The sequence below is a fragment of the Neofelis nebulosa genome, chromosome 8, assembly GCF_028018385.1.
Source record: "Neofelis nebulosa isolate mNeoNeb1 chromosome 8, mNeoNeb1.pri, whole genome shotgun sequence".
NCBI lineage: Eukaryota > Metazoa > Chordata > Mammalia > Carnivora > Felidae > Neofelis > Neofelis nebulosa.
In genome coordinates, this window is record NC_080789.1 from 106,923,829 (window position 1) to 106,947,966 (window position 24,138).

The 24,138-nt window shown below is 39.0% G+C and overlaps 1 protein-coding gene across 5 annotated transcripts in view; it reads left to right on the plus strand.

Moving 5' to 3' along the window:
* Nucleotides 1–20,887, plus strand: part of ADIPOR2 (adiponectin receptor 2) — a 91,483-nt gene extending 70,596 nt beyond the window's left edge. For all 5 annotated transcript variants that reach the window (XM_058744166.1, XM_058744165.1, XM_058744163.1 and 2 more), the window contains exons 3-8: nucleotides 5,168–5,287; nucleotides 9,876–10,047; nucleotides 13,360–13,546; nucleotides 13,806–13,993; nucleotides 16,063–16,256; nucleotides 18,037–20,887. In XM_058744166.1, coding sequence (XP_058600149.1) covers nucleotides 5,168–5,287; nucleotides 9,876–10,047; nucleotides 13,360–13,546; nucleotides 13,806–13,993; nucleotides 16,063–16,256; nucleotides 18,037–18,165 — 990 coding nt within the window. In that variant the 3' untranslated portion in view covers nucleotides 18,166–20,887. The remainder of the gene's footprint in view (nucleotides 1–5,167; nucleotides 5,288–9,875; nucleotides 10,048–13,359; nucleotides 13,547–13,805; nucleotides 13,994–16,062; nucleotides 16,257–18,036) is intronic.
* Nucleotides 20,888–24,138: the final 3,251 nt, after the last annotated feature.

The following is a 24,138-nucleotide window of genomic DNA, read 5'->3' on the forward strand; positions in this document are numbered from 1 at the left end:
TTTAATTCATCTATGTAAGATAATGTCATTAGGTTGGGAATCAAGGTTATCACTTAGGGCTGTGTAACTTCCCTTAGATTCCATTTCTTTATGTACCACACTTGGTCTGGATTTCCATATCATAAAATGGGGATGGAAATACTCATCTCAGAAAGTTGTTGAGGATTTGATTATTTAATTTGTGAAAGCACTTAGTACAGTGTCTGGGATGTGGTTAGTACACAATAAGTAACAATTCTGTTTTGCTGTCCTTCCTTTGTAATAATGCTCAAGTAGTTGCAATAGATTGTGGTAAACACATCCTGAATTTACTCTTCTATCTCAGCCACCTCAACTTCAGTAGTCTTTTCACAAAAGTGATTTCTAAATCTGTCATCTTAGTACTGACCTCTATATTGGACCTTTAACTGCTTCAAACTAAACTAATTTAGCCTGCTTCCCCACAACCCCAACCCTACCCCCTACCTCGTAAGCTTTTCCTTCTGACACACTACTATTTCCTATTAAATAGCCCCACCTGGGGCACCTGGTTAAGGTGCTTAATCAGTTAAGCATCTGATTGTTGATTTCCGCTCAGATCATGATCTCACGGTTCGTGAGATCCCCTCTTCCCCCCACCCCATATGCCCCTTCTTTCTCTCTCTCTCTCTCTCTCAAAAAAAAAAAAAAAAGTCCCAACTTTCTTCCAAGTACCTAAACTTGGTTCCTGGAATATCAGAATGGAGGGAATACCAAGAGTCATTTAGTTTTAGTAAAGATACATGCATTAATTGGGGCGCCTGTGTGGCTCAGTCGGTTAAGCGTCCAACTTCAGCTCAGGTCATGATCTCACCGTTTGTGGGGGCTCTGTGCTGACAGCTCAGAGCCTGGAGCCTGCTTCAGATTCTGTGTCTCCCTCTCTCTCTGCCCCTCCCCTGCTTGTTCGTTCTGTCTCTCTCTCTCTCTCGCTCTCTCTCAAAAATAAACAAACATTAAAAAAATTTTTTTAAAAGATGCATCAATTTTCTGCAGATGTTTCTGGTGTTTATTTTTTTTTTTTTTAAAGTATGTATTAGCACTCTTGGAATACAAAGATAAGACATAGTGTCTGCCTTTAAGCAGCTGACACTCTAGTCAGAAGGACAGACAAGTATATTGATACATTTATGCTAAGTGCTATGTGATTGTGGAGTGTACTATGGGAGCAACTCTAATTTCACCTGGGCATCTAGGGAGGTAAAATTTGAGTTTCAGAGTTAACTAAGAGAAAAGCCTAAGGACATTCTGGACAGAAGGAACAGATGTGAAGACACAGAAGTAAATAGCATGATGCTTTTAGGGAATAGTACCAATAATAGCTAACATGTATCGAGTATGTACTGGTGTGTACTGGTATCTAAACCTGTTAAATGTTCAGCATAGTTAGAATGAAGGGTCAAAGGTACAAGGCAGTGGAGGATTTGGTAGTAAGTAAGCCTAGACAATTGAGGCCTAAAATGCAGATCTCTAGGGTCCTGGTGCAATATTTTTTATCATCCAAAATTCTTTTTGAAATGTATAATATGGTGTATTGGTTGAAATGAATAGGCCATTTCTTCCAGGCCTCTGACTCTAAAACCTGGACTGTTTTAACTGTATTTGTTGAAGTATATAGTTAAGCATTTTGTAAACTTCCTTAGACCAAAAAAAAAAAAAAAAAAAAAATCACAAAAGAGACATTTGAAACCAGGTTGCCCTGATCTTTAGTTTCGTGTTTGTCCCCCCCCCCCCCGCCCATGCTCCCAGGTCTCTGAATTTTCAAGGTATTAAGTCAGATAAAGAGAACAACCTTTATGGTTGTCCTACTTTTCCTCTGCTCCAGATTCTTACACGTTTTCCAGGGCTTGATTCAGATGTTACTTTTCTAGAAAACTTCCCAGCAGTGCCAAAGTTAAACATTTTTCTATTTGCATCAGACCTTTTTCATACAGTTCATACTGTTCTCTAGTTCCTTGCTGTATTTACTTACATGCATGGCTTCTCCACTAGGTTTTGATACTAACTTTAATGTTCTTAGTACCTAGCCCATCATCATAGTAGTAAGGACCATCATTTATTTCTTGTCTTCTGAGTCCTAGGCCCTGTGGTAGTTTCTTTTTATTTATTATCTTTGATCCTGAAAACTTCTGTATTGTAGATACAATATTGTTAAAATCATCTCACAGGTAAGGGAACTGATGCTTTAGTTAAATACAATCTTGTCAAAGATGATAGAATTTATCAGTAGTCACTGTTTATCTGACTTTAGACTCACTCTTAATCCATTATGGCAAGCCACCTTTTCCTAAAAAAAATATTTGACTAAATGTATAAACAGTGTTTTTGTACACTAGTTGGTATTTGACTTAGACCATACATCTTGCATTCTGAATGTACTTGTTTTCTTTCAATAAACATGTATTAGCTTTGCTGAAGATATGAACCTGTTTCTTCCCCAGCAACAGGGTCATTATTCCTCTTCCCTCCCCATGATTGGGAAGTTGAACCATTCATCTCTCTTTTCTGTATATGGGTATAGTGGTGAGTACCTATGGAGAAAGGTCACCTTATCCTCCTTTCTTATCTAAGTCTATAATTTAAGATTAAGTGCATAAAATGACTTTAGTTTGCCAGGGAGGCTGGCTTACCTTTTCCTATCAGTAGTCTTCTGTGGATCCAAATGCATTATTAACCTGATACTCAAAACTAACTGGTTGTAAGTAATCCCATTGATATGTCAGACAGGTCTACAACTTTTAATAGGATTTTACTTATGATAGTACAGGAAACATTTAACTATAGTTCTACTTTATGTGCTCATCTGTAGTTTTATTAGAAACTGCTGGCATAATTTATTTGTGAGAAAGTCCAGACTGAATCTTTGTTTCTGTTACTCTTTGTGAAGAATTAAATACATGTTGAACATGTATAAATATTTGAGCTGTTTTACATTTTATATATAAATTTATATTTTATACTTTAAAATCAGTCTGCCAATCATTTTAAACTATTATCTATTTTCAGTTTTCATATAATTGATTAAAAACATTTTTTTATTATTTATTTTGAGAGAGAGTGGGAGCGAGAAAGGAGCACAGAGAGGGAGACACAGAATCTGAAGCAGGTTCCAGGCTCTGAGCTGTCAGAGTCTGACTCTCAGGGCTTGAACTCAAAAGCCGAGAGATCATGACCTGAGCTGAAGTCAGACGCTTAACCGACAGAGCCACCTGGGTGCCCTGTATTTGATGTTTTAATGAAGTTTATCATTTTAATCTTATGTTTTATTAGGCACAATCCTTTAACAATTTTTGTTGAAAAAATTTTAAAGCATTAATTAATTAATTGAGGCCACCATGAAGTATATAACATATTACAGAGAACTGTTCTCGGGGCCATGGGAAAGAAGACCACAAAGACACTTAAAGTCTTCTTTAGGAAATGATACACTAAAAAAGTAAAATCCAGTCAAACACGAAATAAAACAGTATAAGTCAATGAGACGAGCTGTAAATCAGGTATTATATTCGTTGTCAAATGAGAGCTGCAGACTTCAAGTGTTAGAGAAGTTCAGAAAGGGAGGCAGTTGCTATGGATTAGGGCATATATATTCTCTGGTGAAAACTGCTTCTTGATTGAGGGGGATTTGAAAAAGTCTAAATATTACAGTGGTTTGTAGCCCTCCGAAGAGCCATAGCACATAAACATGTAGTATATATAGGTTAATAAAATTTTCTGGGAATGGGAGAAGCAAACTAAAAGTGCCTTGGGGGAAAGTGGCAATCATGAGAAACTGGGCACCGAAGGACAGACAATAAGTTTTAGGTAAGTAATGAAGAGAGGGTGTTTTATAAGTAAGAATTGTAGAGAAGCAGAGTCAAGATAGATTTCTTGGAGAAGATAATTTTTTAACAGTTGAGATTGGGTATGTTACATGTCTTACATGTGTCTTAATACTAAGCCCCTAGTTATCTTGAAGAGTAAAGAGTAGGAAACTAAAATCTTAGGATTTCATTTTAAACATGTCCAAATTCAAGTGTTGTGGTAGATTACCTATTGTGCCTACATGTTCATCCTTTACCAGTTTTCTGACTGGAGGTAGAAGGTCATTTCATTTCTTCATGCAGGTATGTTAGCAGTACTATTTATCTAGCAGACTTATTAGATATGGAATTACTGTTCTCTTGTGCTTTCATTTATTCACTAAGTTGCAGAATATCAGAATTTTAGAGAATAGGGAAAACTGTAGAGATTGTTTAGTTTTAAACTCCTCTTTTAGATTAGAAATGAGGAACTTGAGGCTCAGAAAGGTTGAGAGACCTATATAAAGTTCCGTGGATATTAGTGGCAAAACCAGACTTAGGTCTTCTGACTTCTGGTCAGTTGCCCTTCTCACAGTATCCTTCTGTCTAGTAGAAGCTTCATCTGGAAATAGAAGTCTTAATTTTAGTGATTTATTTCTTAAGGTCTAACCAGATTATCATTTCTTTCTTCATTTTGTCAAGAATGTAGAAAGGCAGTGGGTGGGGGGTTTTTACTTTTTCACTTTATTAGTCTTAACCTTAGGCAACTTATTTAACCTTTTTTGCCTAATGTTCTTTATATGTTAAATGGGGATAAGAAAACTTATCTAATGATAAAGTGGCTGTCAGGATTAAGTTAGATGGCCTTTATAAAGTCCTTTCTTTTATGCTTGGCATATCTTAAGAATTGAGTAAAATTTTTTTCTTTTTTTTCCCCTTTTTTCTCTCTAGAGCACTTACCACATTGCATTACAATTATTTATTTTATACACACCAGGTGGGGTTCCTGGAGATTTTTCCCCTCAGTAATTTCTCAATTTTGTAGTAATAATATGTGAACTGTGAATATATTCTTAAAACAAAAAATGAACCATTCAAGCTACCCCAGGAATTCGCTTAGTAGCGAACAAACATAGGAATGCTCTTGTATTTCATTTGTCTGTTAGAGAAGAATTAATTAACTGTTGTTCATTTTTAATAGTCCTAATTCTATAATAAACTGACTTTACTTCCTATATTGTTACTTGTTTGAGGCCTTGCTTTGACCTTAAGAGAGAATTACTTCAGTTATAATTTTTCAAAGAAAGTGTATTGATTCTTTCATTTGGCCCTGGTCTCTGTCCCTGACTGTTTCTTTGATTGCCTTACAGATCTCTGAGGAACATGAGTGCAATGATGAAGTTTCTCAGGAAGATGAGGGGTTTATGGGTATATCCCCTCTTTTACAAGCACATCATGCTATGGAAAGAATGGAAGAATTTGTTTGTAAGGTAAGATGACAGTTTCTTGTTATTCCTATGCTATATATTTAACCCTTCCCGAACAGAAACCTTTAAGGAGAGCTGCCTTTGGTTTACTCTGGGGATAATCTGTAGCAAAATGGAGACAGAAACAATATCATGACTTTAACCCTGTTTAAGACAAAATACATTTGTTTGCCTGCAGCAGCCATGATAAGGTTGTGATAAAACTAGAATATCCATCTATTAACAAGTGTTTCCTGATGTAAGTTAACAGAATAGATGTCTTGTTGATAGTTTAGATAAGACAGGATGAAAGTTGTGTGTGTGTGTGTGGGGGGGGGGGAGATGATGCCTAGAGATACTGAAGTCCCAAGTGCCTTGAATCTCTTTTGTTATTTGACTGTGATGGCAAATGTGCTAATTTTGCTAAAGATTATTTGGCTAATCAAACTATTCTTTAGATAGAAATTTTCTGGTTTTCATGAACATCCAGGATTTCCAATTTAGCTGGCATGTTTTCAGTCTCTAAAGTTTTTCTTCTAACACATTATCTGATTCTTTTAAGACCTATTGTGGGGATTTTTTCCTTCTAAATCGGTAACTGGAATTGGGGGTGCTTTCTTAGAGAAAATAGGGACACTGGTAAATTTACAGCTACTTGATAATGTGATCATTAGATAGGGCTCTGACAGATCTAAAGTCACAAGTCAATCTATGTTTGTATGTGTAAATAAATTCATTTGTTAAATATTTCTGGAGAACTCTTGATCATTTAGAGAGAAATTTTTGTGACTCTTAGCTTTTTCATGGGTTTCATGAAACCAAGACTTTTTATGCCTGTGGTCTTGGATCCTGAAAACTAAATTAGGTTTGCTTACATTCACAGTGGTGGTAGAAATAATTGGGGCCAGTTGACTCTAGAATACTATACTTTGGACAAGAGGATGAGAAGAGGACATTATAGACACCCCTTCTAAGATAAAGGGATGGATGAAGAGTGGTGAGGGAGGGGTATAAATATTTATGGGTCTACTTAGAGCCTAGGAAATTTTAATCAGTGTTTGAAAATTGATGAAAAAAAAAACCAAGCAAAACCATAGCAAAAAGCCAAGCAAAACAATGCATTCTTTCTAGTGATTGCTGTCTTAGGAGAATGAATACAAAAGTATACAGAAGATACATTTTGTTTTTCAACAAGCAAATTTGATGGTAAATCTCTCAAAGTTGGATATTTAGTGTCTGGGCCATTAGGGATTTTTAATACTTATAGATCAGTGGGGTCCTATTCTCTTTTATTCTTTTTTATTCTCTTTTTCTGAACTAAGAGTCAAGAATAAATCAAATAAAACTTTCAGTGTGACAGCTAATGGGAGAATAACTAGGGCATTTGTTTGCTCCAAACTATGATTTACTGAAGAAAACTGAATGAAGCACAAAAATTATTACCATTCCCTTATCACTCTCTAGAGTTTGTCTATGAGAGTGGTCTGAAGGGGCTTCCTGTGACATGACATTCTCCAGGCTTGCTTCACCTGCTTCCGTAGTGCACCTGAGTGTACTTGACACTAGAAAAAATTTTTTTCTTGTATTGGAAGCAAGTAAACAGTATTTAAAATGAAGTGTCCTGTGGCCTTGCTCGTATACTTACTATCCCTTTTGGAAAAGCTTTTCTTATAGGAATAGGGGAAATAAAATCATATAATCTTTATTGAGTGTCTAAGTTTGATCATGGTCTCTTTTTTCCTAGCCTTCAATTAAGAATAAATGTTTTGTGCGTTAATGGTCTAATATGAATCCAGTGGACCATTGCTCAGACATTTCTTCTATGCAGTGCCTTTGTTCTGCTTATAAATGAATATGTATTTGACTAAGCTGTGATCCTATCCTTTTTACTATGGGGAAGTAAAAGAGGATGCCTGTTTGGGTTGGCATTTGGATGGACTCCCAAGTTGAGAATTGAGGTTGCAATGTCAGTTGAATATGACACTAATTTCAGTATAATTATGAAAGTATATCACCTTGGCTCAGTTTAGACCGTTAGAATGTTTGTTTAGAAACAGTGGAGAAAAAAAATCACTCTGATATTACATGCAAATACAACTAGTAAGAAACTCAACATATTCTTTCTGACTGCAGAAAGTGTTCATTTTGACTGTGTGGGATAACACAATAGCACTTTTCATATGGTCACACAGAGCTGTTTGCATATTGTGAACTACTGAGCAGTTGTGAGGATTGATTTCTCTTTTTCTCTCCCTGTTAGCATATAAAATTCTCCCAAAGTGAAACAGAGTAGCATCTTGTAAAGTTAACATTAACAGTAACTATCTTTTTTCAAGTAAAAATTAGATAAAAGAAATTCAGTATCTTGGAATGTTCTCTTTCTCTCCAGAAAGTCCTTATACCAGTAGACATTAAAAATCTAGATTAGTCTTTTGGCATTATTATTTTTTTACTGTATGTTATGAACAAGCATGGAATGGTCAGACTTGCACCCGTAACTGCAGGCCTCACAGTTTGAGTTAGAAGGTGAGACAGGAAGTGGGGAGGCTAGAGAGTGAGTTTCAATAGTGTTAAGAGGGCCACGTCTACTCTTAAATTGTTCTCATTTCCTTTGGAGTTACACAGAAGATCAGTTCTTTTATAAATGTATTTCAGTAAGAAGGATTAAGGATAGCAGAGAACAGGAAGATGTGGAACAAAAGTCATTTTGCATAGTAGAGAGAGAGAGCGAGAGAGCGCCAAGTTTGTATAGCTTAGCCGTGTTATTTGTCACAAGAACCCTGGGGGATAAGTGTGGGGGTCATTGTCTGAACCTGAAGCCTGTAGGTCGACCACGTACCTGGCATTTTTCCTTGTATCCTTCTGGTTAGTAGAAATAAGTTAGTTGAGGATTAAGTGATCCTTGTGATGTGTACTCTCTGGGCTGAGAGACATTAAAAGAAACAGTGCAGAGGTTGACAAACTTATTTTAAGGAAGAGTACCAAATTCCTGACCCTTTCCTGTTATAGTCTTTGGGGGAGGGACAGTGAAGAAAAGGGAGAAGGGGAGGTGGTGATGAGACTTGAAGGGCAGTGAAGGTTGAGTTTCTTTGCCATCTCTCCAGCATGATTGAGGGTGGATTAGTCACTAACTCTTAGGTAGGTAATAAATAGCCTCTGGGGATGGTCAGCATTACATACCACCTGTGGGGTGGATGCTGGGGCTTGCTTTGGGTTATTTCATTTGATCCTTAGGAAGTAATCAAAGTATTGTTACCTTCATTTTATAAATGAGGAAACTGAAGCTTGGTGATTTTCTTTTTCTTTTTTTTTAAGTTTATTTTTGACAGAGACAGTACGAACATGAGCTGGGGAGGGGTAGAGAGAGAGAGGGAGACACAGACTCCAAAGCAGGCTCCAGGTTCTAAGCTGTCAGCACAGAGCAGGGCTCGAACTCACGAACTGTGAGATCATGACCTGGGCCAAAGTCAGACGCTTAACTGACTGAGCCACCCAGGCACCCCTTGGTGATTGTTGTGGTAGGAAGAGAAGGGAGAGGGAGAGATTTTAGCAGAAGACACAAAAGTGATTCTGATATGTTGTTGGGGTCCAGGAGCAAATGTTCAAGAAAGAAATCTTGAGACATCTTTGGTGCAAAAAAGGTGGTTTTATTAAAGCATGGGATAGGACCTGTGGGCAGAAAGAGCTGCATTGGGGTTATGTGTGACTGATTATATACTTTCAAGTTGGGAGGAGGTTAGGGATAGCATAAGTCTCTAAGGAATTTGGGAGCAAGATTTCCAGGACCTTGAGGGACTAGCTGCTATTAAGAAAAGATCATTTACTACCGCCTAGTAAAACCACTTGTCATGAGACCCTTCAGATGTATATCAGTGGGCCATATGCTTGGAGGGTGATTGCTAATATGTATCTTGGGGAGTGGGTAAAGATAAAGAAAGTTTCCAAAGGGATCTTCATATGTTAAAGAAGACTTATAGGATCCTGGAGTTCAGGCTAATGTCAAGTTAAGGTTGCCTTTTGCCTCTAGCAAAGTATTAACATTGAGATCAGCGAGTTCCGGGAAGAAGGCCACTCTGCCTGTCCCAAGTACTTGTCAGTGGGCTGTAAGTTGTAAGGAAATTTACTTTTTTCTTTTGCCTTTGTTCTTTACATCAATTCTGTATACCAACTTAACTATTAATAGGGTTCTGTTGACTGGAAGCCTTACCAATAACATAAGCTCAACTATACTGTATTCTTACAATAAAGTAAGCTAGAGAAAGAAAATGTTACCAAGAACATCATAAGGAAGAGAAAATTCATTTATAGGACTGTACTGTAAAAAATCTGCATATAAGTTGACCCATGCATTTCAAACCCACATTCAGGGGTCAACTGTAGTTCTTTTTTCCACCAACAGAAATATTAAATATAAGAACGGTCATATTTAATACCACAGGGAATTTTCAGAGGTAAAGTTTGTTGTGGATAATGAAGGAAGGAGAGTTTGTATATGTGGACCTCTCACCCTGCCTTTAGCCAGACTGAAACCAAGCTTGAAACCACTCCTTTAGGGCAACCAGTGTTGCTATCGTTGACACAACCACATACGTATTTGATATTCTTCTTCCAGGTATGGGAAGGCCGATGGCGAGTAATCCCTCATGATGTACTACCAGACTGGCTCAAGGATAACGATTTCCTTTTACATGGACATCGGCCCCCAATGCCTTCTTTCCGGGCCTGTTTTAAGAGCATTTTCAGAATACACACAGAGACAGGAAACATCTGGACCCATCTCTTGGGTATGTAATATCAATGGTGTCAGGAATTAGTGATTCACTATATTTTTTTTTCCCCCATGTATTTGAGGGTTAAGGATAAAACTTAAAATGTATTTGGGACTTGCCATTTTGTTTTCTGAATTTCTAATGATAATTTCTTATTGGTTTACTCTGTGGTTATCCTAGTTTGCACTTTGATTTTATTATAGCTGAGTCATATTTTTCTCTACTTAGATTGTCAACAGTGTCCTTGAACCAGGCCAAGGCCATTTTGCTATACAAAATGTGTATAATATTTTAATGAACAATGTGAGGAGGGTGGTTATTTAATAGAAATAAGCTGATTTTGGGGGAGCCTACGTGGCTCAGTCAGTTGAGCGTCCAACTTCGGCTCAGGTCATGATCTCACAGTTTGTGACTTCGAGCCCCGTGTTGCTCTCTGTGTTGACAACTCAGAGCGTGGAGCCTGCTTTGGATTCTTTGTCTCCCTCTCTCTGCCCTTACCTGCTTGCACTCTGTCTCTGTCTTTCTCAAAAACAAAAATGAACATTTAAGAAAACCCTGATTTTTCAAAGTCATTACTTAAAATATTCACAATTTTAGTTTCACTTGAAGTAGAATGTGATCTATAATTTTTTTTCCATCATGATTGCATATTAAAGAAAGAGTACAACGAGGGAAGATTAATCTTTTCAACAAATGGTATTCAGGAAAACTGAGTAATTATATGTAAAAGAATCAAGTTGGACCTCTACATCACTCCATATACAAAAGTAACTCAAAATGGATCAAAGACCTAAACTAAAACTATAGAACCATTAGGCGAAAACACAGATGTAAATCTTTGTGACCTTGAATTAGGTGACAGTTTCTTAGAATTGATGCCTAAATTTGGCACAAGCAACCAAATTAAAAATAGGTAAGTTGGACCTTCTCAAAGTTAAAAACTTTTGTATGTCAAAGGACATTATCAAGAAAGTGGAAAGATCACCCACAAAATGGGAGAAAATATTTGCAAATCGTACAGCTGATGAGGACCTAGTAAATAATTTTCTACAACTAAACAAGAAAAGGACAAGCATCTGAATAGACATTTCTCCAAAGATCTACAAATGGCCAGTAAACACATGGAAAGATGCTGAAGTGTCAACTCTGTTTCAGTTAAAAAAAAAATGATGCTCAACATCATTAGTCATTTTGGGAAATGCAAATCAAAAACTTTGAAAAATGTAATGAGATACCACTTTATATTCACTAGAATGGCTATAATCAAGAAAATGGAAAATAACAAATCTTGGCAAGGATGTAGAAAAATTACAACTCTCATACATTGCTGGTAGGAATGTAAAATGGTACAGTCTTTATGGAAAACAGTTTGGCACTTCCTCAGAAAGTTAAACTGAGTCACTAGCAGTTCTGCTCCTTAGTTAGGTACTCGAGAATATTGAAAACATGTTCATACAAAAACATGTATACAAATGTTTTTTGCAACATTATTTGTAATAGTTGAAAAGTAGAAACAATCCAAACATCTTTCAGCTGGTGAATGGGTAAACAGGATATGGTATATCCATACAAATGAAGTATTATTTCACCGTAAAAAGAGATGAAGTACTAATATGTGCTGCAGCATGGGTGAGCCTTGAAACATTATGCTAAGTGGCATAATCCAGACTGTATGATCCATACACATGAAATGCTCAGAATGGGAAAATCCACAGACACAGTAGATTGTGGTTGTCTAAGGCTGTGGGGTAATGGGGAGTGGGAGATGAATGTAATAGGTATAGGCTCCTTTTTGGGGTGATGAAAATATTCTGAAATTAAATAATAGTGATGGTCGCATAACATTGTGAATATGTTAAATCTTTTCTGGCTTACCCGATTTGACTTGCATTTCATATCACACATTTGACTTCCATTGTGTCTCCAAGTTCTTGCCTGCTAGTGTAGTGAGAGTGGAATAGAGAATCAAATCCAGCTTGTTGCTGACTTCCAACTCAGGGGTAAAAGATTTATTAAATAGATTGAACAGTCAGTCACATAGCACATGTTTAACTTCTTTTTTTTTTTTTTTAATGTTTGTTTATATATTTTTATTTATTTATTTTTTTAACGTTTATTTATTTTTGAGACAGAGAGAGACAGAGCATGAATGGGGGAGGGTCAGAGAGAGAGGGAGACACAGAATCTGAAACAGGCTCCAGGCTCTGAGCTGTCAGCACAGAGCCCGACGCGGGGCTCGAACTCATGGACCGCGAGATCATGACCTGAGCCGAAGTCGGCCGCCCAACCGACTGAGCCACCCAGGCGCCCCAATGTTTGTTTATATTTGAGAGAGAGGGAGACAGCATGTGTGGGGGAGGGACAGAGAGAGAGGGAGCACATGTTTAACTTCTTAATTTCTGTGCCTTCCATGTGTTAAGTGGCCTTTCCCTAAGCAATAAAAACATGTATCTCATTGTGAAAAAGAGCAGTTGAAAAACTGGTTATGAAATAACATAAATGGGCATAATTTATTGTCCTTAACTTTTGAATCTATTGGGTCAATGGACAGGACCAGAGAAGCATAATATTCCTTGACACCTATTGGTGGAGGAAAGCTGTATTTCTTGCCAGGGTTTGGAGGTATTAGAATTCATTGCAAAGCAAACATAAAATGGACCTTTGAAAGCTGGACTCCAATATATGTGCCAAAAACTAACTTACTTACTTACTTTCTCTTCTTTCTTTCTTTCTTTCTTTCTTTCTTTCTTTCTTTCTTTCTTTCTTTCTTTCTTTCTTTCTTTCAGTTTATTTATTTTGAGAAAGAGTGTGAATGGGGGAGGGGCAGAGAGAGAGAGGGAGAGACAGAATCCCAAACGGGCTCTGTTCTGTCAGTGCAGAGACCAACATGGGGTTCAAACTCAAAATTCATGAAATCATGACCTGAGCCATAATCAGCAGTCAGGCGCTTAACTGACTGAGACACCCAGGTGCCCCACCAAAAACTTTCTAAATGAAATTTTATACTAGATCTAGAGGTAGAAGTGGAATAATTTAGCCTTCTAAGGAGTAGCAGCATTGTATTTTTTTTTTTTTTTTTGATTATGCTGTTAGATAAATAAGTTACTGTATTCTACAAACTCATTTTTTGAGGCTGAGGAGTATAGGGTACCAACCATGTATGAAGTAGACCAAAATTTTGGATAAGCCTCAGTTATTTGGAACATTTTTCTTATGGAACTTTTGATTTAGATATAATTATGATTGTGAAGGACTGAAAGCCTAATGAATATACAGCACTGTTTCTTCACAAGGATAATCTTTTCTCTCCCCACACTCTTTTCATAGGTTGTGTATTCTTCCTGTGCCTGGGGATCTTTTATATGTTTCGCCCAAACATCTCCTTCGTGGCCCCTCTGCAAGAGAAGGTGGTCTTTGGATTATTCTTCTTGGGGGCCATTCTCTGCCTTTCTTTTTCATGGCTCTTCCACACAGTCTACTGCCACTCAGAAGGGGTCTCCCGGCTCTTCTCTAAGTACGTATCTGAAAGCCTACATTGTAATCAAATATTAGAGTCAGTGGTTAGGGAAAAACATCCAGTAGAGTAGGCAGAATTCTTGATACCATCTGAAGAGAACTTAAAAAAAAAATTATTTATTTAGTTTTTAATTTAAAGCAAGCATCCTAGTTTGCCTCTTGGCTGTTACTGCTAGCTCATGTCATAGGGGATTAATTGGAACCTGTAGTGGGCAGTACTTTTTAACATCAAATGGATTTTTTTTTTCTTAATTTAGACTGGATTACTCTGGTATTGCTCTTCTGATTATGGGAAGTTTTGTTCCATGGCTTTATTATTCTTTCTACTGTAATCCACAACCTTGCTTCATCTACTTGATTGTCATCTGTGTGCTGGGCATTGCGGCCATCATAGTTTCCCAGTGGGACATGTTTGCTACCCCTCAGTATCGAGGAGTAAGAGCAGGTAAGAGATACGGGAGTTTTGCATTGGACATTGATTTATTTACCATTTATTAAAGGCCTACTTGGCAAGTCTTATGCTGTGTACTTGTGATGCAAATATAAATAAGCCATAGTTTCTATTCTTCGAGGGCTTTTTATGTAGTAGCGTTCATCAGTTATCTTAAATCACTAGAGTTTAGGGTATTGTGAGCTTTATGAGCTGATGTATATATTTTGCAATTCACTTGAGTTTATGGCTATATGCTGTCCATAAGGCAGCAAGTGGCGCTGTAACCTTTGTAAAACAATGATTATTCTTAGTCTGTCAGCTTGGAGTATACTTTTTTTTAAGTGATTTGTTCTTTTGTTGTTATCATTTTTTTTTGTTTTGTTTTATATTTTTATTCTAACATGTGTACTGCTTAGGTAAATAAAAACTTCACTCCATACTGATTGTATTCTACTCAAGTAGGCACCATACATCTCTTCTGATGTAAGGATAAAGAGGCTTTTTATATTTAGGATAATGGCTTGTTTAGCTGGAGATCATATGGAAAGCCAAAAGGCCTTGGCTGAGCTTTCCTGTAGAAGTGTGGAGTTCAGAGAGACATGTTTTTGTCTCCCAGTAGCCTGGGGACTCCTTGTAGCCAGAACCATGTCTTCAGTTTTCTATCTACAGTGCCAAGCCTGGTGCTGAGAATGAACAATTAGTAGTAAAAGGAATATGTTTTCTTTTGACCTTTAAAAAAACAAAAACAAGACATTGAGTATTAAAATCCAAGCTGCGGTTCTTCTACAGTTACCTAGAAGGTTAGAAGTTAGAATTTAACTTCTTGTTAATGACCACTGTTAGCAACAGTCTACCGACTTCCCTTTTTAAGTGATTATATGAGCAGATAACCAGTGGTCAGGGTTGACGTCCAGTAGTACTTAACTGTGGTGCTAAGCCTGCTTAAGCATGTGAGATAAGAAACATTCTGCTGTGATACAAATCAGAAGAACCAAGTTCCTGAGGCTCTGACTTCCAAGAATGATAGGAAAGACCAGTAGAGCCTTTATTTAACACGTAGAGGGAAATAACAAGTGAAACAGGATCATGATGATTTTTTTTCTGTGAGGAGTATTGCCATTTTCCTCTTCTCTTGGAGATGTATGTGTATACATATATTGCTGCGTACCAGCAGTGTATTTGGTAATGTCCAAAGCAAGCAATATGCCTCCTGTATTTTGAGAGTTAAAGATCATTTTTAACTGTGTCAAAATGTAGGAGCAGTTACTGGCTGCTGAGAGGTGTTCCTGTGGTGTTTTGATGGACACAGATTTGTGTATATATTCATAACTTCACACACACATAAATTACTCAGCTTTTTACAGACTTTTACTTAACATTCTATTTATGACAGTCTAGTAATTTTTACTTTGTTTTAGTTCACTTAAAAAAAATTTGTTGATTGAGATCACTTAGTTGATCTTATAACCTAGGTCCTATCCAGAAGTTTGAAAAACACTGCTATAAATGATCTGGAAAGCAGTAGGGCTGTGGTGGAGTGATTCTGATAGATTTCTGTACCGGATTGGTACTTTTTAGGCCTGGGAGCTTTCAGGAGCAGTCGTGCCCTCCCCTCCGCCCAGTTGCCACCTCCACCCTTTCACTCTGCTTAAACGCCAGGAATATCTGGTGTTTCACAGGGAAGATAAAATATGTAAAACTGCTCTGTTTTGCAATCTTTGTCTATAAAGAGGCAACATTTAGGGAAGTTTAAACAAACTCCTAGAACTGTCTATTCCTGAAACCCTTAGCAACACAATTCTGTACCCTTTGAGGACTGCTGACTTGTTAAACTAAGCATCTCTTAGCGGGAGGCTCCTTGCATTTGTAAATAGATCTGTCTTTTAGAACTTAGCTGTGCTGTCTGGTGTGGCAGTGTCCAAGAGTTTGAAGAACCTTTTTCCTTTCAAACAAGAAGCCAGTGTTGCATCACACTTGAAATATTCAGTTTGTAGAATTACTAGTACTGTGTTTTAATATTGACTTCTTCTTCCTTATTTCTCTTCTGCATTTTTGCTTTATTCTGTTCTTATGATTGCTAGGAGTGTTTTTGGGCCTTGGCCTGAGTGGAATCATTCCTACCTTTCACTATGTCATCTCGGAGGGATTCCTGAAGGCTGCCACCATTGGGCAGATTGGCTGGCTGATGCTGATGGCCAGCCTCTATATCACAGGCGCTGCCCTGTATGCTGCCCGCATCCCTGAACGCTTCTTTCCCGGCAAGTGTGATATCTGGGTAAGTATGATCAGGGGCAGTTAGTATGTATACATACATATCTGTTAGTTTGTTATTGGAAGACCGGGGAGTGAAATAATTGAAAAAGTTTTAGACTAAGAACTGGGAGACCTGTATTCTAGTTGTAACTATCCCTCATTAGTGTTTCTCTGGATAAGTACAGTGATGACTTCTGAGCACTAACTTGGTGTTGGCATGGTAGTGAGTTATCACTTTACATAGATTACCTCATTTAATACATCGGCCGTATAAGGTATGGCAACTTTTATTAATGTTTTCATTTTACAGATTAGGAAATGTGGTTTAGGGAGACTAGCAACATTAGGACAAGTTACTCCTGGGTGGTAGGAGCAGAATTTGAATCAGGCTAGTCTGATATCAGAATCTGTGCTCCTGTATACTACACTGAATTGGCCAAGCATTTAGTTTGTTTTGGTTTCCTCATTTGTAAAATGAGGGTGATGGACTAGAGTTTTTACCAAAGTCCTTTTTGATACTAAAACGCAGTGATTTGTAATGAGAGATTGAGTGTGTATATGTGTGTTTGGTTACAATAGGAGGTAGAGTTAACTAGATTGTGGTTAAGAGAGAAGGAAAAAGGGATGGAAAAGAAATAGAAGGGACCAACAGATGGAAAATTTTATAACTGAAATTGGCCTGAAACATTTTCAATAGGTATAGAATTGGAGTGTTGTTGGATATGAAGTCTGACCTTTGGAATTCTGTTCCTCAAACCTGTTGCTGATTATTGTAGGCTAAGTTGATCACCTAGTCTTCAAAGTTTAATTTAGCCCTCCTAAAATGAAGATAATACTAATTTAGGCAATCTTTCAGGTTCAAATTAGTTAACTTATCTTTTGGAGATTGCCTCATCATCATTTTGATGTTGATTATGGAGATAATTCTCCCCCCACTTTTGGGAGAATGAATCCCCATTGGTTTCCTAGGAAGCCTTTCTTGGGATGTGATTTGTGGGTACTTCTAGTTTACACCTTTAAAATCAATATCTTTCCCTTGATGAATACTGTTTTTGCAACTGTACTTTTTCATTTTGAGAGTATAATGAGAGAATAGTGTAATTTTTGAAGTGATGTTTGGTGCACTGAGCAATTGATAACCCCTTTTAAGAAATGAACTAGCATTCAAAAGAACAGATTAAGTCAGAAAAAAACATCACATGCTTATAGACCAATTTCTTATTTGAGAAGGAATTAAAAGGCCCTGGCTTCCCTAGTCTTTTGATAGAGTATGTTCATGTAATTCCAGACTCTTAAAGCTGAGGAGACATATGTTTTGACCTTCTACCTAATCCTAGAAATCCCTGTAGTTTTTCTGGGAGAGAGCAACATTTAAATGGCCGTAGCCCTGGTGCTTTATTCCGTCCATGATAAAAATCTCTATCAGCAATGAGAAAAACCTCCCCATGTCTAACTGCAGTCCATTGCTGGGCAAGGAGGAATCCTTGGGCCTTTGATGTCTGTTGGCAAGAGTATGTGTATGTCATTTGCCTCTGAGTTCACCAGATACTGCAGTGTTACGTGTGCAAATCTTCATGGTTAAAACTTAGTGGCAGCACCTTGATTTCTTTGGGGATGGCTAGCCTTCGGTTCAGCAGAATGTGATATGCCTAATGGATGTTCCAAGATCTGTGGACACTTCGAATTTAAGCTCTGTCACCTCCGTTCCCTGCCCTGCTCAGCACAAATGATCTGAAGACTCTTTAGCAGACTTTAATAACGAATGGATTTCTCTCCCCCTCCCCACTCCCCCTTGCCTCCAGTTTCACTCTCATCAGCTGTTTCACATCTTTGTGGTTGCTGGCGCTTTTGTTCACTTCCACGGTGTCTCAAACCTCCAGGAGTTCCGTTTCATGATCGGCGGAGGCTGCAGTGAAGAAGATGCACTGTGACACCTTCCAGAAGCCAGGGATTGTGACCCTGAACCAAGGCCTGTGGTACCTGCAGGCCTCTCTTACTGGCCATCGATGCCAGTGCCAGAGGAGCCCCAAAACTTTGACAGCCTCATGGGCTTTGTGATGCCCCTGGGGCTCCACCTGGTACATGGCTGAGAAGAGAAAAACAAAAATAAATCATACCTCAAAGGATGGAGTGCATCAATTTGGAGAAAAGGAGAAATGGCCCAGACCTTGACTTATACTTGGGATCTATCAGTTGAGGGCTCTGCAAGACCCTTGGCAAACTGGCTTCTGATCCGTGTTCATATTTATTTGTAGAAGATGGGAAAACAGTTTAGCTGGTGGTTTGTTCTCCCTTTCTCTCTCCTTAAATCAGTAATACAAACAAATTTAGGTGAACATTTGTATCCTATTAAAGGGTGGGAATGTGATTTTAGATGCTCTTTTGGGAGAACAAAGAAATTAATGTAAATAAGATTTCTAACTTACTGTTTAAATAAGAATTTATATAAATGTTTAAAACATAGGGGTAGGGGAGGGAAGGGAATTTTTGTATAGAATGAAACATGCAAGTACCACACACTGTTTCAATTTTGCACAAGGTGACTGTAGGAGGTTCAGGTGATGGCCCCAGAATGTATAATGCCTTGGTACACCAAGGTGCCTTCTAAAGGCTGACATACCTTGGTCCCTGGGGGGCAGAAAGTACAGCCCTAACCCAGTGATCACATGACCACTCTCATGTCTGAGAGCTTTTGAGAGTCCTGTGGTAGAGGGAAGCTGTATGTGTTTTCTCAGTGGAAGCAGCACGTGAGGCTAACAGGATGTGTTAGATAAAGGCTCTAGTTAAGGTATCATTTGAGAGACTCACTGGTTGTGCTGATAGTGACCCCTTCTAAAAAGTAGAGCCATCTACTTGGGAAAATCAGTTATGCCAGCAAAGGGGTAGTGGAGACAGTAAGAGGAGCTCTGGAAATGTTCTGATCTAATTACTTCCTGGCATCCTATTCAATTTTGTGGTGATTTTTATCTGATTGAAGGGATGTGAGTTTTCCATATCCTTGCTATAGAGCTCTGGAATGTCCTAGAAATTTCCTTCTGTTAAAGTCACTGCCCTAACTACCTTTCTTCCTCCTGGGAATGTAAGTGGACCTTTCCCTGGCATCACAGTTTCTGGCATGGAGCCAGCTACAAAAGAGATTCTGACTTGTCCAGGTGCCTCCTGAGCTCATTTACATAGGTTGGAGAATGCTTCCTTTAGATCAGGAAAGATGAATTTCACCTCTAGCATCGCTTAGTAAGCCTAGTTTGTGATACACATATCAGCTGTCCTTCGAACAAGAAGGCCAGTGGAACTCTTATAAAAGCAAAGTCCAGTACCCACCATGGAGTTTTCAGTATTCTCTGAACCCCAGTTTTGGGGGATAGCATGATGGGAAGTTTTAAAAGAAAGTTGTTTGTTACTGCCAGGGAATCTGGTACAGTCCTTAAGCTGTATCTTTAAAGAGCTGCCAGGAATAGAAAAATGAGTTTTCGTGCCCCAGAGGTACCCTCAGGGAGAATGGTAGGGGAAGGTTCTGGTTCATAGAACCTTGAGCTTGGCTCATAGGCAAACCACCGAAATAGCACTTGAGTCTTAGGTTACTTGCTATCATCCAAGACTCCAGGTGATTGAGTTACACCCTGGGGATTGTGGGCTTTAGAGGGAAACATTGAGGCCCTGAGCACAGGGACTGGCACCAAATAGGTGCTTGGGAATATGGGGAGGGCCTCCTTTTCAGTAATGAGTTTCCTTGGTCATTATTCTCCTTTCTCTCCCCTTCCAATCTCCAGCAAAAGCTGGGAACCAGGAAGAAGGACTCCACTGGTAGAACTTGGAAGGAACTTGAGTGTTTTGGTTTTGAATAAGGTAACTGCCCTGGGTGCTAGGGGACCCAGCAAAAGACTGAGTGGGTGAACTGGTGCAGTGCCTGACAACATAAAGAACAGTATTACTCCCTTTGAGGGAACGGTCCAGCAGGTCAGTGGCCATCGGGAAGAAAGCTCACTTAGTCTCATGGAAGCAACAGCACATATCAGAAGCCAGACTTGCTCTTCGGTCATGCACTTCAGGATACAGGGCGTAAGATGCAGCCCTGTAACAACACCAACAGAAGTAGCAGTTTCCGGGCCCAGTCACCCCACACCCCAAAGGAGGAGCTGAATCTGGTTCAATATAGCACAAACTGTTAGGAAAAATGAAATTAACATCAATGATGCGTAATCCAGTAAAAATCTCCCTCTTTAGGGTGTGTGTGCGCGCGTGTGTGGGTGTGTGCGCCCATTTATATGTGTGTGTCTATGTGCAACTCACTACCAGTAGCCTCACTATGCACTTGGTCTTCACAGTGCTTGCTGAGAACTCTCACCAGGTTGGCGCCTGAATGCCTTACTCTCAGCATCAGAGGCTTGCTTGCTCTGTGCAGATTTTTAATTTTCTTTGTTGGCCCTAGGCTGGTTAGGACCTCTACAGCTTCATTCACCATTAAATAGTGGCCTTTTTCAGTATTTTCCCCTTCCCCCTTTATAAATTGCTGAAGCCACAAAGCACATTTTTGGGGATCATAGAAGGTTGGGGTTCCAGAGAGGCCTCTGTGTGATGGTTCCATTCATCATGGGATTTCCCTTACTTGCTGTATTCTCAACTTCTAATAAAAAGAACCAAATGGAATATGAACTTTTGTTGTGTACTTTTTTACTGGTTCAGCTTACCACCCTTGAAGCCTTAATTTAGACACTGAAGCTTATCTTCAGAGACTTCTCATTCTCAGTGTATAAGTCAAAGTATGCCCAACTCACTTTTCCTGACCTTTCTTAAACTTTCATGACAACTGGGACCAGGTTAGAATGGAGGGGAGAGCTAACTCCACGTTCTCAATTTATGGTTAAAGTTTATAAGAATAATACCTAAATAATGGACACTTCATGGGAAAGTTTCTGTTGAAGGACTCGTGACATTTCAGATACCTTTAACCACCTCCCTGTGAACAGATCAGTATTATTCCCTCATTTCCTGGATGAGGAGACTGAAGCTCAGAAAGGCCAGGTCTGAGTCTCTTGTGCCAGCACTCTTCACAATAAGAAGAAAGTTTGGGTTAAATAGTCTCATGTGTGTTGACTTAAAGGTTTTGGGATTTGTTAACCCTTTGTGTAATTTACAAAAGAGGAATCCCAACCCCTTTGCCTTGGGTAAATTGTTTTGCAAGGGGAATTTCCAATATTTGAATTCTCATTTTTAAGTATAGATCTAACTTTAGGGTTTCCCTATATATTATCTGTGTATAGAACACTGGATTGCATTCTCTTCTAAGGCCTTTTAAAAAAAAACACTTGGTTTTTTCCTAGTCTTTTGCTAAAAACGGTCTATATACTCCCTTTCTCAGGTGATTTCTGTGGATATTATAAAGGAAATAAAGGATATGTTTGAATTTTGACTTTATAGACTGCTAGGGCTCTGAGTTCCCTAAAGAAGCTCCTGGCAATGTTGCTTTAAAGTTATCCCAGAAATAATATCCTTGTCTCTAGAATATTGTGCTTCAGTTACAACACATTCTGTATTTTTCTTCCCTCACTGGTCATGAACTATTGACCACTGCTCCTGTTTCCTAATGTGCAAAGTTTTTCTGCCTTCAACTTTTTGACTTGGTGGAAACAAGGTCAGTTTGCCTCTTGTAACTTCTACTTGTGATGGCCTAGGGGAAACTGAGGAAACAGGGAATCTAGCTGCACGAACATGAAAGCCTCTCATTATGGCCCACTACCATCCCTTGCCTTGGCTATGCTTACCTGAAAAAAGAGGTAGGTTCAGAGTTAGGTTCTGCCATTTGCCAGTGACCTAGGAAGAGTCGTTTTATTTTCCTAATGCGCCTTTTCTCACCTGTTAAAATGGGCTTATATTCTTTGCATCTTTCACTGAGATTAACATTTCTCAAAGTTTACATAGTGATTGGCTGGCATTTCTGCCAAACTCTTAACTCTGATTCCTCCCTTTTGTCACCCTCTTCCCTGTATTTACTTTTCTGGCTTTAAGATATGTCCATTTCCTTGTCCTCCTAAACCAAAACTTCACTTAGCATTATGAAGTAGTGAACTCTTAACCTGAAAGCACTTCTATTAAAATGTACAAAATTATTAGGTGGATCTACTAGTTAATGTATCACTGGTACTGAGAAAGGATCTGAAAGCAGCTTTGAGTTACTGGTCATCCAAAGGCGTGCAACATTGTAAAGAAGTGTCAAGATTCTGTCTTCCAGAATCTTGTTCTTTATTAAATGACTTTGGTTTTAACTTAGTTCCTATGAAATCAAAGTGATGGCTCTTTAGCTTGGGTTAGGCTGCCACCTGCTGTCCTTTATTCTGTTAAAAGAAGAAAGGAATAGTTTTGACCTCAGGAGCTCAAGAGAACATTCTGTTCTGCCAGGGGAGGAACAAGGCTAGTTATCAGAAGTAGTTCATTCCTTCCATTGGTTCTAAAAGTGATTTCCCAATTTTACGGTCTCCTCTTGGCCATGCAGAGGCATGGGGATGAAGCAGACAAAACAAGGCCAGGAGCTGCCCGGCACTTCTTTTTTTTCTTTTAATTAATTTTTAATTTTTTTTTTTTTTTTTTTTTGAGAGAGAGAAAGAGAGCGTGAGCAGAGCAGGGGCAGAGAAAGAGGGAGTCAGAGAATCTGAAGCAGGCTCCAGGCTCTGAGCTGTCAGCACAGAGCCCGACGCGGGGCTTGAGTTCATGAGCCATGAGATCATGACCTGAGCTGAAATCAGATGCACACTTAACCAACTGAGCCACCTGTTCACCCCCACTGCCCCAGTACTTCTAATCTTGGTTTTTAAATTATATAGCTGAGATGGTTGATAAATTTGCCTGAAAATGCTCTCCCTGGTTGGGCAGGGAAGACAGGCCTTTCAAAAGACAGGCTTGCTGTTTTAGGGAGAAAGACAAGCAGCCTGTGTCTGGGAGTTGGTAGTAGAGGTTGGATCCTGTTGGAGGCCAGAAACAGACAAAGAAAGGCAGAGGGAAGGCCATGGGTCCTGGTTGGGGGGGGGGGGCAGGGGGGTGTTGCTGGAGCAACAGTTAGGAAGTGTTCATGTTGCCATGCCTGTCACAGTAAAGTCTTATCATGAAGGTGGTGGCAACCGAGGGGGCTGGAGAAAGGGTTCCCTGATGCTTTCTTTAACCACCTGTGCCAGGCGGACAGACACCTGTGATCTTTGCCTGCTATTCTTGGCATCCGAACTGTCATATCTTGCCCCCACCTTCACAAAATGAGGGAAGAGAATAATAGTAGTTAACATGTAATTCACGCTTACTATATGCCCAGCACATTACATGAATATCGCACTCAAACTTCATAAACCTCTTTCAGTAATTGGCAGTCAATTTTCAACTCTGTGCTTCTATAATATGGAGCTAATAGCAGTACCTACTTCAGAGGGTTGTTGTGAGGATTAACTGAGTCAATACCTGTTACTTACCAGGTACCTGTAAGCCTTGGCCATTCCTAGCATTATTTTGCCACTTAAACTGGCTGAGCAAGTGAGCTTGAGTCACTGTCCTCTCTGAGGTTCGATTTCTTCAACTATAAATGGGGCTGTTAATGCCTACCTCGCAGGCTTGTGAGACTAAATGGTGAAAACAACGTCATATAATCAATAATACAAGGCATGTTACAAACTGCAATGAACAAGGCCATACAGAGTCAGCCTACTCTAGGGAAATGGCACTATTTGCTGGTGGGAAGCTTGTACTCTGAATTGTGGAGGACTGGAAGGAAGGGTTCCCTGAGGCCCTGCATACTGTCTGTGCCTGTCATGGGATTTGGCTGGACCTCCTTATTGGAGGTTGGTTAAATTTAAAGATCTGAGGCCACCTAAAGATTTCTACATGGTTCTATCTTTAATATTGCTCTCACAGTGGAGGCTGCTGTC